General features: G+C 48.9%; 1 protein-coding gene across 5 annotated transcripts in view; it reads left to right on the forward strand.

The window, feature by feature from the left end:
- The window catches only part of NAV2 (neuron navigator 2), a 691,715-nt gene that overhangs the window by 615,037 nt on the left and 62,867 nt on the right, over positions 1-13,811 (forward strand). For all 5 annotated transcript variants that reach the window (XM_069471196.1, XM_069471194.1, XM_069471195.1 and 2 more), the window contains 3 exons: positions 3,493-3,631; positions 9,644-9,935; positions 10,637-11,339. In XM_069471196.1, the coding sequence (XP_069327297.1) occupies positions 3,493-3,631; positions 9,644-9,935; positions 10,637-11,339 (1,134 nt within the window). The remainder of the gene's footprint in view (positions 1-3,492; positions 3,632-9,643; positions 9,936-10,636; positions 11,340-13,811) is intronic.

The raw sequence follows: 13,811 nt of genomic DNA on the forward strand, positions 1-13,811 counted from the left end.
TGTCAGCATCCAGAAGTGAAGGAGACTAGGCTGGTTTCCCAAGTGCGAGGACAGCTTCAGTTTCTGGCACACAGACAGCTCTGGGGAAGGTTGAGGCCACTCTTGCTCAGCACGGGCCTCCCTGGCTGTCACTGCCCTTCATCCTCTGCAGTAGTTCCCCTCTTCAGGGCTGGCTCAGTTACAAGGACTTCCTGTAAACTCAAGGTGAGCCCCCAGTGCTGCGGGCATTGATGTGGGAAGAATCCCGTGTGCATCAGGGCCACATGCCCCTCTGGAATATTATCTTGGTGTTGAAAGGCCGCAGGGGCAGAACAGGTACAATTTCAAAGCACAAAATCCGGGGCCTGGATTCATGGACATCTGTTACAATTTCCCTCCCTCCTCCCCACCAGCCACGGCCATACTCCCATCGGTCCCCTTTGTTCTTCATCCGATTATAAGAAATATTAGATACATTAAATGCCTCTCCCCAAAAAGCAGATACAATAAAAGACTCATGGGATTTCTTTTATCGTGAGAGCAAATTTGAGCCCTTTCCATTTGTGCTGTCATGCTTTCCTCAGCAGATCCTCCCGTGGTTGCCAGCCTAAGTGAAACTGAGGCACATAGCCATGACCTGTCAAAGGATCCAGTGGGGAGGGGGCTGGGCTTACAGTCCACTGCCAGTGGCAAGTTTGCATCAGAAACTTGCCTGTCTCTCCTGGGCATGTGAATTCAGTCAGGAGGTATTTAATGAGCACAGACTGTGTTGCTGTCTGGAAATGGAGGCAACGTGGCCCAGCAAATGAGCTTGACATTGCTACAGCATTGCCCTGACTCTTCTCACAGCCTCCGTTTCTTCATTATGAAGCAAGGGTTTCACAATATAGCTACCCATAGGAGTGAATTTGAGCATCGGTCGAGAGTATATGCGAATGTTGAGTAGTTGGCATGTGGCACGTGCTCAGGGAATGGCCCTTGTTGTGGGCGGCACGATACAGACTTAGAAGGAGCTCGTGTTCTGAAATTGGACAATTTTGCTTTATAAACCCAATTCCAACACAGACTGAACAGCATTGGTCAGGGTGCCTATTCTTACAGCCTTGATTTCTTCATTTGTAAAATGGGCAGGATAATACCTACCTTGCAGATATGATATGAGGACTAGAGAAACGTAGAATAATATATTTAAAGTACCTGGCATGATGCTCGATTCATGGTGAGCACTTTGTTGTTACCATTAATAGGCCCCTGCATGTATTTGGAAGATAGGACAGACCTTCACATAGAGAACAACTAGAACACTGTGTATAGAAGCAAATACAACTATGCCACCATGCCCGAATTTAAAGTGGGGGATGACTGGGGTGGGCTGGAGCATTTGGAGAAGGCCTTAAAGGGAGACTGTGGGGCGGGATGGAGGGCGAGCCAAAGAAGTAGAATTACACTGAGTGAAGTTTGCGGAGGTTCTGGAGCTGTGGGACCCTCTGGACTGGTATGGATTCATCCATAATAAACTCCTGCTGGGCCCTCACCCTTCCTGCCTTACCCTCCCTGCTTGGGAACCATCCTAACGTATTTCCCCTGCATTTCTGCAGGATCTTCCAGATTGGCTTTTGGAAGCCAAATAAAAGTGTTAAAGGGAAAGGTGCTGAAAACAGGTTTTCAGTAAGCCTTTGTCTTCCTGCCTGATCGGCAGAGCTCAGGATGTAGAGGCAGGTATCTTACAAGCTAGTGGAATGAACTGGAGCCGCTTTGAGGTTATTTGTGTGTGATGGGGGTGGCGGGGGCGGTGCTGTTGGCTTTTGCAATCTCAACCGCCCAGCATTTCTCAGGCCTTTGCAGCACTTTCAGCAGGACACACTGAGGAAGGCTTAGCGTTAGCATAATGTGATTAAGTCAGCTCTTTGTTATCAGACGTGCCAGCCCCGGCTGTGTGGCCTTGAACCAGGGTGCTGGCTCCCTCCTGGGCAAGTGGGCTGTGTCACATCTGGTGTGTTCCGAGAATTGACATAATGGAAAGCCATCTGGTATCACAGTAAAGGGGGTGGCTCTGGAGTCAACAGCGAGATCCAGACCCGCTCCACCATCTCACCTTTCTCAGCCTCCGTTTCTCCTCATGCACAATAGAAAGACAAAAATACTAACGCTTTCCCGCTAGGTCAACCAGAGCAGCGTCACATTGATGTTGAAGCTACTTTATGGTCCACTCGACTTCTCCCTCTCATGAGCTTCAGTCAGCAGGTATTGATTGAGCACCTGCTGCATACCTGCCACCCTGCAGCCCAACCAAGGACCAAATGCAACAGGCTGGTTTGACAGAGCGTGACAGGCTTGATGGGCAGGGTGTCATCTTTCTGAGGAGGTGGCACTTCAGCTGACATTGGAAAGAGAAGGAGGCAGGGATAAGTGTCCAGGAAGAGAGAGAACCAACAGAAAGCCTTGGAGACAAGAACAGTCTTGGCTCAGAAGGAGCTGAAGTCCTTGTGGTCAGAAGCAGTTTGATGGTGAGGGGGCTACAAGGCAGGACTGGGGAGGGAGGCAGACCAGAGACCCTTGCAGGCCAATGTAGGGAGTTTGGACTCTAAGAACTGAGAAGCAACTCAAGGATCTTAAGCGGTAGGGTGGCAGGATCTGATTTACGTCTCAGAAAGATCCTTCTGGCTGCCATGAGGAGGATGGATCGTTAGGGAGGAAAGTGGGCTGCAGAAACCCGCTGGCCTTTCTGCAGATACCCAGGCAGAGTCCACAGCACTGTCAACTGCAGGTGGGGCTGGGTTGGAGAGCTGCACACATTTGGATATATTTTGCAAGCAGACATGATGGGATCGGTGGCTGGATTGAATGTGGTGGCGTTGGCGGGTATGGAGATGGTAAGGAAAAAAGAAGAATGGGGACTCACTCCAGGGAAATTGGGCTTGAGCAGCTTGGGGCTGACCTCAGTTGGTTTGGGGGTTGGGAAATGGGGAACTCTATTTTAGGTGTATTCTGGGGTATTATCAGAGTTAGAGCTACTAATAGAGTTGACACCTTTCTGTTGCCACTTGCCTTCCCTCGGCATTTCGTTCCAGCAGTGGAGTCTGGAGAAGTCATACAGCAGCTCTTCTGCCACTCTGACCCCTGGGGAGGGGCTGATGTGGGCTTTTTTCCCCCAGAACAGTTTCAGCTCTAGCCCCAAACTCACTGCTCCTGCTCTGCTGCTAGGCTTTTATCAAGTTCCCAAGATGAAGCTGAGGACAGGGTAGGACGCGGGTAGTGTCTGTAGCCACCTCTGCTCGTGGAAGCACCTACAGTTTGCGGAAGGTACCTGTCAGCCACCTCACCCGGCTGCCTATCCCAAGCAGCAAGGCTGGGTGGTGCCCTTGGATGAGTCACATCTGAGGCAAAGAACCTTACCTGGGGCTTGATGACACAGGCCAGGGCCTTTCGGGAATGGTGCACATTCGTCTGTGTCATCAGCCTAAGCAGGAGCGGCAAGAGGTTTTGGTGCTCACAATGTGTTTGTCTTGACAGCTGGGATGACAGCAGCTCCGTTAGCAGTGGCATCAGCGACACCATAGACAACCTCAGCACTGATGACATCAACACCAGCTCCTCCATCAGCTCCTACGCCAACACACCTGCCTCCTCCCGCAAAAACCTGGACGCGCAGGTAAGGAACACAGGGCCCCCGGGCTCCTCCCTTGGGCTGGTGGGGTGAGGGCCTTTCGGGGTGAGCAGGATCCCCAGGGTGGTGAGAGGAGGCCCGGCCTCCTGCTGCCTGTGCGCTCACCTGGCCCGACCTCAGCCTGCAAGGAAGGGGCCAGGCAGGAGGCAGTGGAAACGGGAGTGGGGAGGCCTGGCCACCCTCACCGTGTGGCGTGCTGGACTCACATTTCCTCCCTGGACCTCAGTTTCATACTCTGTTTAAACAAATAAACAAACAGAAAGGGATGTTGGACTTCGGCAGTTCTCAGCCTAGAGTGTGTGTTGCCTCTTTGCCGCAATAAGGCACTGCTGTCCAGGGGCGCGTGTCTGATCCCTCAAGACAGAGGGAGAGGGACGAAGATGAACAGCCCTGGTGTGCAAGACCAGTGTGTCCTGATCTGAGGCTGAGATTGTTGGTCACGTCCCGCTGCCAATGTGTTTTATTTGGCCCACAATATTACTCTTCCTTTAAACCAGATTCCGTGTCAGATTTTAAAAATTGCGTTATTGCACATGAAGGGATATTTCTGGTTTCTCTTGAAAAATCAGAACTATTGCTTCCTTCGCCCCACACTCTCCGCACGGCAAGAACCAGCAGACGCCCCTGGGCCCGCCCCCTTTAGACCGATGGCTCCTGTTCCAGCGTGCACAGCTGCTACCTGCCGGCCAGCTGCACTCTTTCAAGTGCCTGCCTGACCCCGAGGCACTCGGGTGTTCAGCCCCTGCTTTAAGCTCTCAGGTTTTATGTCTCAAATCCAGTGGGTTTCGTGTGGTCACATGCACTGGTCCATTCTGTAGTGGCTGGCAGGGGTGGTTCTAGTAAGCCCATTTTACTAGTGGAAAAGTGAAATGCCATCCGTCCTCACAGTTTGTCCCCAATTTTGGACAGGCCAGCCGTGGTGGCACTGGCAGAGTGGGCTGGAACCCTTTGCACGATTGACCCCTTCCACCAGTGGGGGGCCACTGTCTTGGGTGAACCCTTGGGAAAATCTGATGGGGACAAAGTCTCCCAGAGTGACCTCGGGGAGGGCAGAACTAACATCGCCTCTTCTTTCACTCCCTTCCTCCCATATCCTCTTCCTGCCCCAGCTGTTTTTTGCTCTATGCAGATAGGAGCTACTTTGGAAATGTCTTTGCTCTCAAAGGCTTCTCTTCTCTGAAAAGAGGGCTGAAGAAAGGATGTGTTAGACTGTGGGAGTAATTCTGTCCCGCAGAAATGGGAACATTGACTGCCTGATGAAATGTATTAGGTGTTGCTTCTGGGATTGCCAGTCACTTCTTACGTTCTCATTTTAGCCAGACTTTCTAATTACTGCTCAGGAGTGAGAGTGGATTTGTTTAAAAAAAAAAAAAATACTACCCAAATGACTGGAAGGGGGTCATTTTGGGGGTGCTGGTAATGTTCTATATCTTGATCTGAGTGGTAGTTATGTATGTTAATTTTATAAAATTTATTCAAGCTATGTACTTAGATTTTGCACTTTACTAGATAAAAAACAAAACCTAAGCCACGTTGCCCAAGAGTAATCACTGTTTAATTGGTGATTAGACACAAGTTAGAAACACCCAGCCAGCCTGTGTTCCTGCCATCTAGCATATGCTAAATGTCACAGTATCCACCAGTTTTCCTTTCCTTGTGGACACTAGTGTATTTCCAAAGACTCGTTTTATATTCAAGCTGACAACCACCAAACTTCTAGACTGTCCTTAGATACCAAGGAATTGACCACCTGGGTCTATGTATCCAGGAGGCATGCGGGTTATTAGAGGTACTACACAGAGAGAGAGAGAGAGATCAGTGAATCAGTGAGATTTCTCTTGTTTACTTGCAAGGTAGGGAGGCTTGCCCCAAAGATGCAGGTTGAGCCAGTGAAACACTGTGTTGGAAGAATCTCTCTATTCCACATTGCTACAGAGTAAACATCTGAGATTTGCAAATATTTCTTTGGACCAGCTCTTTGCCTTCATCTTGCAAATGTCACACCAGAAAAGGTTCAAGAATTCTATATAAACATATCTTTTGATTAAGATCAAAAATTATTTCAAGGGATATAAAGGGTTTACTGTTCATTGTGTAGTTTTTGCCTGAGTATTTAAAACTACCTGAGTTTAAAAAAAAAAAACCAAAAACAACTAAAACTAAAAGAATAGGTCTTGGAGTAAAATAAATGCAGACTGTGCCAATAGTTACTAAGATTTCTGTTGCAGTGGTTTCTTTAAATGGATTTTTAGTGACATTCCCTTTGTTCCTGTCCAGGGAGCATCTCAAAATATTTGAATCAGCATAATTCGCAGCTCCCACCCTCTTCCCCATCTCACTCTGAGGAATGCTAAGGGCCATTACTCCTCTCTGAGCAGCATCAGGCAGCGGGAAGATGTGCGTTGCACCCTTTCCAAGAGCTGTGCCTTCTGTGCTACGGCTCTTGTCACATGCTGGTTTACCCTGGACAAGGGGCAGCACGCAGTCTACAGGGTAGGGCGTAGGGAGGCAGGAGGAAGTGGCTCAGTGTGCTTGTCCGGAAAGCAAGTTGAGGACAGGTTGCCCACCTAGGTTTTCCTATTTGAAAGCATCTGAGGAACGGCTGAAGGAAGTGCATCTAAGGAACGGGGAAGTTATTGTGTGGAAACCTAAGGAGGAGGAGGCGGATCTTTGGGCATGGAGCTTCCCTTTGTCTGTGAGGGACTCCGTGTTCCTCGGGGACGTTGAGGAGCACTGAAGGGGTGCCCTCCGCAGAGCGTACGTGCCCAGCCGTCCGGCCACCCTGTGCTGGGCAGAGAATCCCCTGCTTGAGGCCAGAGAGCCTCTCCACTGACTTCCTCCAGGGGAGCTGGTGAGTCCGGGTGGGCAGCCAAACCACACTGTGGTGTCAGGGAGAAGGTGTGACTTTGAAGTCAGGTGGTCTCGAGTCACGTGGTCACACTCAGTGACCTCCTTGGATGGGTAAGCTAAGCAATCTTGCCATGGCTCTGCCTCCCCTTGTGTAACAACCCGGCAGTTCGACCTGTTTGGAAGGGTGAGTGTGAAAATGACTTGGAAATACTTTATCTCAACATGCCCCAGTGCCTGAGATTTGAGAATTGCTCAGAAGTTACTTTCCTCTCTCCCTCCTGATAACCTGTCCCTCTGCCTCCCTCCTCCATTCGTGTCAGTAACTAAAAGATGACTGCTCTTATTTTGTTTGTAGTTTCAAAGCAAATCATCTTCTAGTTGCAGTATTTTATTTTGGGGACAGTGTGTTGGTAACACACGCGACTCCCCACATACTCCTCTGTCCACTCGTGTCCCTGACCAGTATTTTCTCTCAGTTCTGTGGAAGGCGCCATTTCTAGCACTCAGGTATAAAGATGCACACCTCAAATGCCCAGCTGTTCAGGGTAGAGCTGGGAAACTGCCACCCTGGTCCAAGTTAGGAGGGGTACGATGGTTGGATGATTATTCTTTCCAGAGGGAGAGAATCAAGCCGTGGTCCTGGGCCAGGAACATGCACACTCTCTCCACCGTTGATGGAATTGGGGTTCTAGGTTTCCCACCCAGAGGCTGGGCTAGATCTGCTCTGGGATTGGGGCTGGGAAGTGGCCAGCCAGTCTACCAGTATGGAAGGAGAATCTACTGGGTGTGCAGAAATGTCTCATCTCCTTGGACGTGTCCTCAAGGAAGGCAACATGGCACAGTGGTTAAAATGTGGGCTCTGCTTTTAGACTCCCCGGAATCCCTGCATCTCTTCTTCCTCACTGTGTTACCTTGGGCAGTTTTCTTCTCCACCCTGTGCCTCACTTTTCTCACATAAAATTGAGAATAATGTTAACTGTAACTTCCTCATGGGTTTTGGTAAGAATTAAATTCAACAATACATATCAAGCACTTTAGGTTAGTGCCTGGCACATGGTAAGTGCTCGATAAATTTTACTTGTTACGTTACTATTATCAGCACCATTACAATTTGATTGGGGGAATAGGTATAGGAACATTAAAAGACTAAATAATACAGTAACCCAGGGTGTGGCGTGTGCTAAATTTTTAGCACCTCTTAGATAGAATATGTTATTAATAGAATGTACTTGAATGTAAGCTCCATGAGGTTAACAATTTGCATTTGTTCATCATGGTATTTCCAGTGCAAATAAGCTTGCCTGGCACACAGTGGCACCCAATGAATATTTGGAGAGTGAATGCTTCCAAAGCCAAATTCTTTCCAACCTCAGGGCCTTTGCACATACAGTTCCCTCTCCCTGGTATGATCTTCCCTAAGTGTAGCTTCTCATTCTTTAGGGCACTTCTTCAAAAAGGCCTTACCTGACCACTGCCCTCACCCCCATCATCCCAGTATGAAGTAGGTCAAAGCCTGTATTTCTCTCTCAGACTCCTTGTCCTTTTCTTTATAATAATCTTTGTAATTCACAAGTCCACCTTCATTGACTCTGCCTTGCTCCCTGGACTGTAAACTCCATGCAGAGTGGGGACTGATCTGACCTGCAGGTTCTCTGAGTCTCTGTGGCACCTGGGGGACAGCGGGCATTGGCTAAGTTCTGGTTCTGGGCTGGGGTGGCTGGCACAGGGAGTGGGTGACTTGAGTTTCTGCTCCTCTGTACAACTGCGATAAAGACAGTCCTGCTTACCTGCTTGCCCTCCTTGACCGGTGGCTGGGACCAGTTGAGATCATTCCGCTGAAGTATGTTGTGGCCCGAATAGCAGTGCTCACCGTTCATCCACTCACTCACCAAGCTCTGACTCCTGCTCTGTGCCCACACGCGGGACTCCCCTCTCGGTGTCCTGGGCCACAGCCGAAGGATGAGCTGCTCACAGTCAGGGAGTGTGCTTTTGTCCTCATATCTCTCGTACCTAGCTGGAGAAGGCAGCTATAATGGATGAGTGGAATTCGTAAGGAGGAGGGGGTTGGGGAAGAGACAGAGGCAGTTAAACTCGGCTGCTTGTCTGTTTTTACCTTCTGTCCCATCCAGCCATTGTATTCCACAGAGGAAGGCATTTGTACCACTCTTGGATGACAGGCATCAGGCCAGATTCTCGCCAGGTGTTCATGTTAATGTCTCACATTGCTGACGTTGCCACTCTCGGTGATTAAATATGGCAAACGTGGGACTCTATCTTAGTGCAGCCACCCGGAAAGTGCTGCCGACCTGCCTTCGCTGTGCACTGGGCTGCTTATCCCCAGACTGGCCTCCAACCCCAGGAGGCCTCCAAAGCGTTCTGGTCAGCTTTGTGCCTTTGAGCTGCAGGGGGATCATTAACGTCACGCTTCTTTCCCCTCCTGGGTTCCACGGCCAGCAGGTCAGGGCTCCTCCAAAGAAAGCTGGCTAATTATATCCCTTGTCTGAACAGAATCCCACAAGGGGAGCAGAACAGTGGCATATAAATGCTGCTGGGGTGGGGGCAGGCGCTGTTGGCGCTTAGCATTTGCGGGAAGTGCCACTGGACGGTTCGCTTCCTCTGGGCTCCCGGCTCCCCCTGACCCCGTGGAACCAGCAGCCACCCTCATTTCGCGCTCCCTCGCGTGGTGTGTCGGATCTAAAGAGCTCGCTGGCAGTGGAGTGATGGGAAGAAGGCAGAACAAAGGGAGACGGGCCAGGAGGCTGGATGCTGGTTAGAGACCAGCGGCGGGAGCTGGAGGCTTGTCTCCAAGGGGCAGAGAGTTGGCAGCCGAATTCCCCCGCGTCTCCATCTGTCGGTTCTCCCCCCGAGGGCTCTCCCTCTTTTTTCCCCCCCCCCGAAACCTTTTACTCCCATCCCTCACTCCCTTCTAAGGATACATTTATATTATTTACTTTTTTACCACCCCCGCCCCCCCACAAAATTCAGGCTTCCTAATAAGATAACCAAAGTACCAAAGTCCAGACATTTTTAAAGAAATTGTTATTTTTCCCACAACAAGTCCGGTGTATTGGCATTTTCACCTTTGGCGTGAGGGGCTCCCGAGCCGGGGATGTGGGGGGGACTAATTCAGGGAGTCTCTGTCCACAGACCGACGCTGAGAAACACTCACAGGTGGAGAGGACTCCCCTGTGGTCTGGCGATGACGTCAAGAAGTCAGACGGAGGGTCAGACAGCGGCGTAAAGATGGAGCCAGGTTCTAAGTGGAGGCGGAATCCTTCCGACGTGTCCGATGAGTCTGACAAAAGCACGTCGGGCAAGAAGAATTCCGTCATCTCCCAGACGGGCTCGTGGCGGCGAGGCATGACAGCTCAGGTGGGCATCACCATGCCGAGGACGAAGCCGTCCGCCCCAGCAGGCGCACTGAAGACCCCCGGAACTGGTGAGTGAAAGGCTAGTGCTGGCTTGCCTCCGCAGTAGTCAGTCTAAGAACCGAAACCACAGTCCCTCTAGCAAGGACTTGATGTCATATATTTCTTCGTAGAGTTTATACTCTGCTAACAACCAGGTTTCACGAAGGTTCATATCCCTGCCTTTTTCTAAGTGGAAATATGTAAGCATGTGAACCTCTTCAACTCTGAGGGTGGTTCAGCGGCTGGGGCATATTGAATCGGTTTAAGCATATACTGGGTAACAGTTAACACACCCAGTGCAGGCTATTCGAGGGCATGGGTTTACGAGCTGTCAGTATGTAGAGTTGATGTTGTCCATGATTTAGGAAATGTATATAACCAGGGCAGGGGTGCCCCCTGGACACATTAGGGACAGCTTTTTAACCGACAGAGGATGAAAGGTTAGTAAAAAACAGGATCTTTTTTTTTCCCCAGATATATCAATGATTGACTGGCTTTGCTTCATCCTGGGTAAATTTAGACTGCTTTGCAAATGAGTAAAATCATTGACATTTCCTAAAAGGCTCACAGTGACAGTGGTAGACTATATTATCTTTATAAAGAGCTCTTTCCTTTGCCTCCCCAAGGAAAAAGGGACCCAGCTCTTGAGAGGAGGGAAGCATCTTAAGTAGACACGATGGATGAGCTGGGCTCTCGGCTTGCAGGCTAATCTTTCTGATCTCTCTCTCAGGAAAAACAGACGATGCAAAGGTGTCTGAGAAAGGAAGGCTTTCTCCCAAAGCCTCTCAGGTGAAGCGCTCCCCATCAGATGCAGGCCGCAGCAGTGGCGATGAATCCAAAAAGCCCCTCCCTGGCAGTTCCAGGACGCCCACGGCCAATGCCAACAGCTTTGGGTTCAAGAAGCAGAGTGGCTCGGCCGCCGGTCTGGCCATGATCACAGCCAGCGGGGCCACTGTCACCAGCAGGTCAGCCACACTGGGCAAAATCCCAAAGTCGTCTGCGCTCGTCGGCAGGTCTGCTGGTCGGAAGTCGAGCATGGATGGGGCTCAGAATCAGGACGACGGGTATCTGTCTCTCAGCTCCCGGACAAACCTGCAGTACCGGAGTTTGCCGAGGCCCAGTAGGTCCAACAGCCGGAATGGGGCTGGGAACAGGTCTAGTACCAGCAGCATAGATTCCAACATCAGCAGCAAGTCCGCGGGCCTGCCGGTGCCTAAGCTGAGGGAGCCTTCCAAGACAGCCCTGGGCAGCTCTCTGCCAGGTCTGGTCAACCAGACAGATAAGGAGAAAGGCATCTCATCGGACAACGAGAGTGTGGCTTCCTGTAGCTCGGTGAAAGTGAACCCTGCAGCCCAGCCTGTGTCCAGCCCGGCTCAGGCCACTCTCCAGCCTGGGGCCAAGTACCCAGATGTGGCCTCTCCCACGCTCCGCAGGTAAGTGGGTGCACAAGTGGTACCGAGCAGAACTGGAACACAGGGAATGGCTTCCTGGCATGGAATTACTAATAATTTCCATTTCTTAGTGAAAGCAGCCTCTGTTTTTCTCCACTTCAGTCCTCGGGAAAGCTGTTAGGTCAGATCCTCCCAGCAATGTTGCAGTTGACTGATTGTTTCCCATATTGGGATGAAAAACACAAGCCTCTGGGATCAGTCATCCTGGGGCCATTTCGATTAGCTGCCACCTTACCTTAACAATTCCGCCTCAGTTTCCTCATTTGTAAAATGAGGATGATGATACTTTTCTCCTGACTTTTGTAAAGATTCACCCTTGTAGCTATTTCTGGCCAAATAAGCACTCAGTTGAAGTTAGCTACCATTCACAACGAGGTCTTGTTAGACTCTTAGAACTGGGTGGGAAGCTCAAGGGAGGGAATTTTTTTTTTTTCCTTGTCTTGGTAATTCAGCGGCTGAGCTTCCTCATTATGGCAGGCAGCGATCTTGGCCAGGTCCTTTTCTCGCATGGCCCTAGCCCAATGTTCACATGGACTTTTTTGTTTATTTTTTTTATTTGTTAATTAAAAAAAAATTTTTTTTTTTAATTTTTTGAGACAGGGTCTCACCTTGTCACCCTGGCTAGAGTGTAGTAGCATCATCAGTAGGTCACTGCAAGCTCAAACTCCTGGCCTCAAGTGATCCTCCTGCTTCAGCCTCCGGAGTAGCTGGGACTACAGGCACACACAACCATGCCCAGCTATTCTTTTTCCATTTTTAGTAGAGACAGCGTCTCAATCTTGTTCCAGCTGGTCTTGAACTCCTGACCTCAAGTGATCCTCCTGCCTCCGCCTCCCAGAGTGCTAGGATTATAGCTGTGAGTCACTATGTCTAGCCCCCACATACTTTTTTATACTACATACATAATACAGGTTAGTCTGAAATTTTAGCTTGCTTTATTACCCCCCCCCCCAAAAAAAAACCCTCTTAAAGCAGAGATATTTCTGGAAAAGAGAAATTGATTTCCTATTACCTTAAAAAGACATCATTTCCCTCTGGGTAAAAGTTCTTAACATGAAAATATTATTCACTGGTTTTTTTTTTAATAGTTTCTTTTAAATTTATAAGACTTTTTTCTATTCCTATTATCTCATTTTAATATCCACTGGACCATCCCCAAACTGCAGCTGCAGAGATTAGAGCTCATTCTGCCTTCCCAGGAAATTTCTTGTCATAAGAAAGAGTAAATCCCAAGGATAGAAAATTAAGCAGTGAAAAAGTAAAAATTATATGCACTTGTACATATTTGTGGATGGACAGGAATGTTTGAAAAGACTTCAGAAGAAGCATTCCACATGAAAGGTATAATGAAGCAGTTCGCTGTTCTTTGTCTAGACTTGATTATTAGAATTTCAGTAATGATGATTTTTTTCAGGGGGAAGGCCCTATTGGGCTGCTCTTTGTTGTTTTAACAGGTTGCCTTGTAAATGAGAATTTTCTCTGCTTCTTGCCTCAAGTATTATATGTAATATTTGCTCTTTGGTGTTATAGATTTCCTTTAGTCACTGCATAGGCATTTTACTGGATCCTTAGGCTAGTGTAATGAGTATTTGAAAATGCATGAATCTCCTCAGGCTCTACATTGAGCACCATTCAGCCAATTCCTGGTAAATTACATTTTTCCTAAATCGTTAAGTGTTCTCAGTTCTCTCATGTGCATTAGTATGGAGAAGAGAAATCTGAGGTGACGTGTGATAGATAACTCTCTTCAAATCATCTGAAAGACTAACAGACAAAAGATTGGACTTTTTCTGTGTAGTTCCACATCCCAGGATGAGGAGCAATGTGCAAGAGTCAGAAAAAGACGGATGAGATTTAGGTTTCCTGGCAATCGGAAGTGCTTGGCAATGGGGTGAGTTACCCTTTGAAGGTAGTGAGGATCCTGTCACCGGAAGTATGCAAGCATTCTAAAGCCAAGATTCTGCATTAGGATATTTTAGTCCCTGCTTGTCACCAGGCGACAAGTGTTTCTCCTCTGTCAGCAGACACTGTAGGGAGGATTGATTGATTGATTATTTGTTTATCTTTGTAGTAATTGAGATTTGTAGGTCTCTTTGGAGAGAACAGAGCTCAGACTCACACCACTTTGAGTATTTGGGTGAAAGCCCATCTGCATGTCAGAATACATAGTAGTTTTGTCACTTTTCAGAGATACTTATTCTACATGGGTTTTAATGGGTGGAATGAAGCCCTTTTATTACCAGAATGTGGACCACCCTCTGACTTTAAAACAGTTCCACTATTCTGCCAGAGAGCTCTCTGCCAGTGGAAGAGGGAGGCGTTTGTGCAATTCCCTGTAGTCTGACGACACATTTTCGGCCATGTGCAGTGGGGAGATGACATGGAATGGCATTTCTGTGTATCCGTCACAGACACAGTTCACACTCAGTGTGTCTGGTCGAGCGTCTTGTGAAC

The sequence above is a fragment of the Eulemur rufifrons genome, chromosome 6 (assembly GCF_041146395.1).
Source record: "Eulemur rufifrons isolate Redbay chromosome 6, OSU_ERuf_1, whole genome shotgun sequence".
Classification (NCBI taxonomy): domain Eukaryota; kingdom Metazoa; phylum Chordata; class Mammalia; order Primates; family Lemuridae; genus Eulemur; species Eulemur rufifrons.